The 4,382-nt window shown below is 47.2% G+C and overlaps 1 protein-coding gene across 2 annotated transcripts in view; it reads right to left on the minus strand.

The window, feature by feature from the left end:
• Positions 1 to 3,242, minus strand: part of LOC107374040 (phosphatidylinositol 3-kinase regulatory subunit gamma) — a 17,782-nt gene extending 14,540 nt beyond the window's left edge. The window contains exon 1 of one of the 2 annotated variants that reach the window (XM_015942180.3): positions 2,976 to 3,242. In XM_015942180.3, coding sequence (XP_015797666.1) covers positions 2,976 to 3,090 — 115 coding nt within the window. In that variant the 5' untranslated portion in view covers positions 3,091 to 3,242. Of the gene's footprint in view, positions 1 to 1,110; positions 1,223 to 2,975 lie in introns of those variants that run through there. The other variant, XM_015942181.2, reaches the window with a different exon arrangement.
• Between the last annotated feature and the right edge of the window lie 1,140 nt (positions 3,243 to 4,382).

Raw genomic sequence — 4,382 nt, forward strand, 5'->3', positions numbered from 1 at the left:
GTTGTTCATATCCAAACGGACCTGGAACAAACACGCGAGCAAACAAAGGTGCTCCACAAGTGCTCCAGCTGCTATCGAGCTGCAAGTCCAAGACACCACGTATCTTCTCCTCCAACACGGAGATAGTTAAACCTGCAGCTCCTCTGTGTGTTGAGATCAGGACCCAACAGCTGATTCTGTGTTCACCTCCACCCGCTGCAAGAGGAAGACGAGTGCAAACAGTCTCAAACGCCGTGCAGGTTACAAGTGGAACACATGTTCCACGCAAACATTCCTAAAGTTTGGCGCATCGTGTCATCAAGTCCCCGAATGCTGCAGAAAGAACAGCCCTTCATCTGGACGAGCTTTAGGAGAACTTACATTTGCACCAAAAATCTGTACTCATGATTTCACTTTCAGCAGAAACAGGTCATTCAACCAAAACATAGGGACTACAGAACAAAATGTTCTAAACATCCCCACGCTCCTGATGAGCCCTGAAACAGCAGGACACAAAGAAAGGCCGATGACAACAAGCCAAGGAAATAAACAACAAGCCAAGGAAATAAACAAACTGTTTCTGTAGCTTTCACACACGCAGAACGAAGCAAACGCTGAGATGGTGAACAAAGGGGCTGCCAGCGCAGCAGCCCCCCAGCAGACAAAGGAGCAGCGCTAACACACACACACAGGCGTACACACACACACACACACACACACACACACACACACACACACACACACACACACACCTCCTGAGGAACACCTGTACCTGATCAGAAGAGACAACTGCAGATTTGAATCACAGCCAAGATGATAAACTAAATCTGAATGAAAACTCACAGCGGTACTAAAGCTGAGAACTTTACCTCAGCAGATTCAGATTTGTGGGGAAATAATCCAGCTTTGGCATGCTTTTCTCAGTAAAATGAGAAAAATATTTGTAATGTAAAGAAAACTTCATAGGAGGAAATAGAAGATTCTGCAAGAGCACCAGTGAAACACTTGGAAACACTAAAGTGTTTCCAACATCTGAAAGATTTTGGTCTCAAACTCCAGCAGGAGCAAAAGCAGCCGACGGACAGAAAAGACAAAGTTAGGGACAAAGACCACGGAGTGAGCTCGTCTCACCGTCTTCCAGCATGATCCTCTCAGTGAGCTGCATCCTGCCTCGCTCTCAGCTGATTCCCTCCTCTCTCCTGAACCTCTCCTCCACCTCCTCCGGCGGCTCTGCTCTGTCAGACTGAAGAAAGGAGCAGTTACGCTGATCCTAAAAGAAGACAGACCCACTAATCCCTGCATGGAGACACACCCCCTCAGCAAATCAGGCCAGAAGGAGGCGGGATCAGCAGGGAAAGAAAGGAAGGAGGTGGAGACGCTGTGGTTGATTCACTCCCTCTGGGACACAAGAGAGCAGCGAACCCAACAAGTAGTTCTGGCCGAGCGCAGCAGGAACCCGACCCTCCAGAGCCCCGGGCAGCGCAAACGCTTCACCTCCAGCTGTTTGGAACAGGTTCACATCTGGATTACGATGCTGATAAAAGGCTGCCATCACTCAAACATCCAGAGGATTACCAACCAGTCAATCCAATCACGCGGAGGATGGGCTCCTGTATGTAAAGAGGCTTTAATGTGTCTGCTAAGCACTAACGATCCACTCACCTACTTCCATCTAATACCGCTGAAAGGCTTCCGTACACTGACAATACTCAGAATTAGGACCGGCCCAGAGTCTGGAAAAACATTGTTGTCAAAGATCAGGAAGCTTTGGTCAGCACAATAATGCTCCAGTGGCTGCAGACACCAGAACAAATAGCTCGTCTTCATCACTTCCTGTCAGAGTGGAGAAGAATAGGAGGGAAGGGAAAGAGCCACACGCCAGTAAAAGCTCGTCTCTCTTCATGCAGGAGGTTGCTACGGGTCAGATACCTCTTTTGTTAGGGGTGTCTGTACCAGCTGCACCATTACCAGGTGTGTTGCTATCACTCAGGTGCGTTATGCAAGTCGTTCAAACAAAGAGAAGTAGAGATGCACCATGAGAGGATCAGTCTCAGCGAGTTTCCTGAGCGCAGCACTTGGAGCTAACTGATCTGCAGACATATTTATGAATGAAATCAAGCTTTAGATGTCTGCAAGAATGTCTGAACCATTCCAGTAGCGGAGGTCTCTGTTCTCTCTCTCCTGAGGCTCGGACAAAAGGAAGGAAAAGGGTTGATTAACTCTGCTCAGGGTGATCAGAGAACAAAGGTTAGGAGATCTGACAGTGCAGCACAGCTGATGGATTTTCCTCCAGCTGCTGACATCACCTCTCCACGGAGCTGCAGGTGCATTTCTGGGCCGCTGAGAGACTTTAATCCAGCCCGGATCCTTCTTGGTCACTAAAAAGGTGGCGGAGAGGACGGAACTACCGGCCTAGCTGTATTCAGCAGCGCCTTCTGGAAACGAGGCAACGTCCCACATCTGCGCCATGCTCCGTTGTGAGGGACCCGGGGAGGCGGTGGGAGCCATAACAGGAGCAGTCCCCCATCTCCTCTCGGTGACGGTCGGGTACAGGCAGACACAAGAATGCGCAGATAGCAGTCACAGGAGGAGGTTAGGATGACAACAGGTTCTGGTGGGGTTTTCTCCGGTTTTGTTCCCGGTCCTGAATCCCATCCCCCCGTTCTGACGCTGTGGGGGAAAGCCGATTTCGGAATGATCCAGAAACCCACCGATAAAGATCTGATAAAACAAGTCCAGTGAACATAAAACATGCTGAGTTGTTCCAGCCCGAGCTCAGAGTATCATTAAAAACGAGAACAACTGTTTCTGCTGCTTTAATGACCAGAAACATGAGCTCACGACTAATGAGAGCGTAAACGCTGCAGTCCAAACGCTCTCATTCCCCTGAAGTCCAGGCCAACGCCTCAACCAGAGCTAATTTACACCGATTCCAGGGACACCAAACCAAACACGACACCTCTCATGCAGCCCGGTGTTTCCGTCCTCCTGCTTACCTGGCGGTTGGTCCATTTCCAGGTAAAAGATCAGCTCGGTAGAGTAGGGCATCTTTACGTCCCGCCAGTCTCCGTCCTCCACGGATTTCTCCGCCGTTAACACTGTATTGTACATTCCTTTTCTGCCAGTTAAATGTAAAACCTACAAACTGCGAACAAATTAAACTACAAACAACTCGTCATTAAATAAACTATAAGTTAATCTATCTAAAATTAAGTCCTTTATCTGAATTCCCGCTTCAGAATGGAATAAATAGCTAAAATGAATGACGCAGGCACCGGGTTACGGCGGCTCTCCCACATTACACCGATGCTAACAGCTCGGGCCCTTCTTCACCACGGCCCTCTGCGTTTGGATACTAAGATTGTTTCAGCAGCGTCATCTCTAAACGAGGCTTTGGCAGATACCAGCTCCACTTTTACAGTTTCCTTTTCTTCTCCTCCGCAAAACCCGGCGCCTCCTCGGCTTCATTTTAAACCGTTCACTGACGGAGAGGGCACATTCGGACGGAGGCTGGACCGAACCACTCCATCGCTGCTGTCGGGGTGCACTCAATGATTCTCTAAACATAACTTTCCTAAAAACTAAATATACTAAACATAACAGTGAAACACTAACAACATATAAGTTTTACTTAATATTCGTAACTAGTTAGTTGAGTTAAATCAGCAGCAACGGTGCCTGATATTTTAAGTTTTTTTTGTATCCCCCACTTTTGTTCTTGTCCAACTGAGAAGCTCGTTTCTGTTCCCGCCCATCAATGGCCGAGCCCCCAGGCGCATGCGCACATTCGTTACGGTCCAAAGAACACAGGACTTGAACCTTCATGGAGCAAATCCTGAGGTTTTCCATGGAGGTTCTACCATCTGACTGATGTTCTCAATAACTGAATCACAGAGCAGTAGCAGCTTGGGCTGTATCAACACAAACTACACAAATAATCGACCATTAAATAATATGACATGACTATGGCTGTATTTATTCTAATCATTACACATGACTGCCTTTTTCCAGCTCTGGATAATTTTATGTGCATGACTTTCCATATTCACCGACTCCTAGATTTCCATACCCACATGTAAACCAATCTAAAAACAATGCAGAGTTGTTTGGGTATCTAAGTCTCCTACAAATGTAAAAGGTGTCGTATTTTCTGAACTTGATTATATTAATACACAATGAAACCATCTGCCCATGTGAAACGGGTCCTGACTGTGCTTTTGCACCAAACTGCTGTTTTGTAGTTCTTCGAGGAAGTGTCAGAGAGCGCACCCTCCAATGACTCCCTTGTTCTCCTAGAAAGAAAGAAAGAAAGAAAGAAAGGAAGAAAAAAGAAAGAAAGAAAGAAAGAAAGAAAGTTATCTTATATAGCGCCTCTCAAGATAAAAACCACGAGGCGCTTCACA

This window comes from Nothobranchius furzeri, chromosome 8, assembly GCF_043380555.1.
Source record: "Nothobranchius furzeri strain GRZ-AD chromosome 8, NfurGRZ-RIMD1, whole genome shotgun sequence".
Classification (NCBI taxonomy): domain Eukaryota; kingdom Metazoa; phylum Chordata; class Actinopteri; order Cyprinodontiformes; family Nothobranchiidae; genus Nothobranchius; species Nothobranchius furzeri.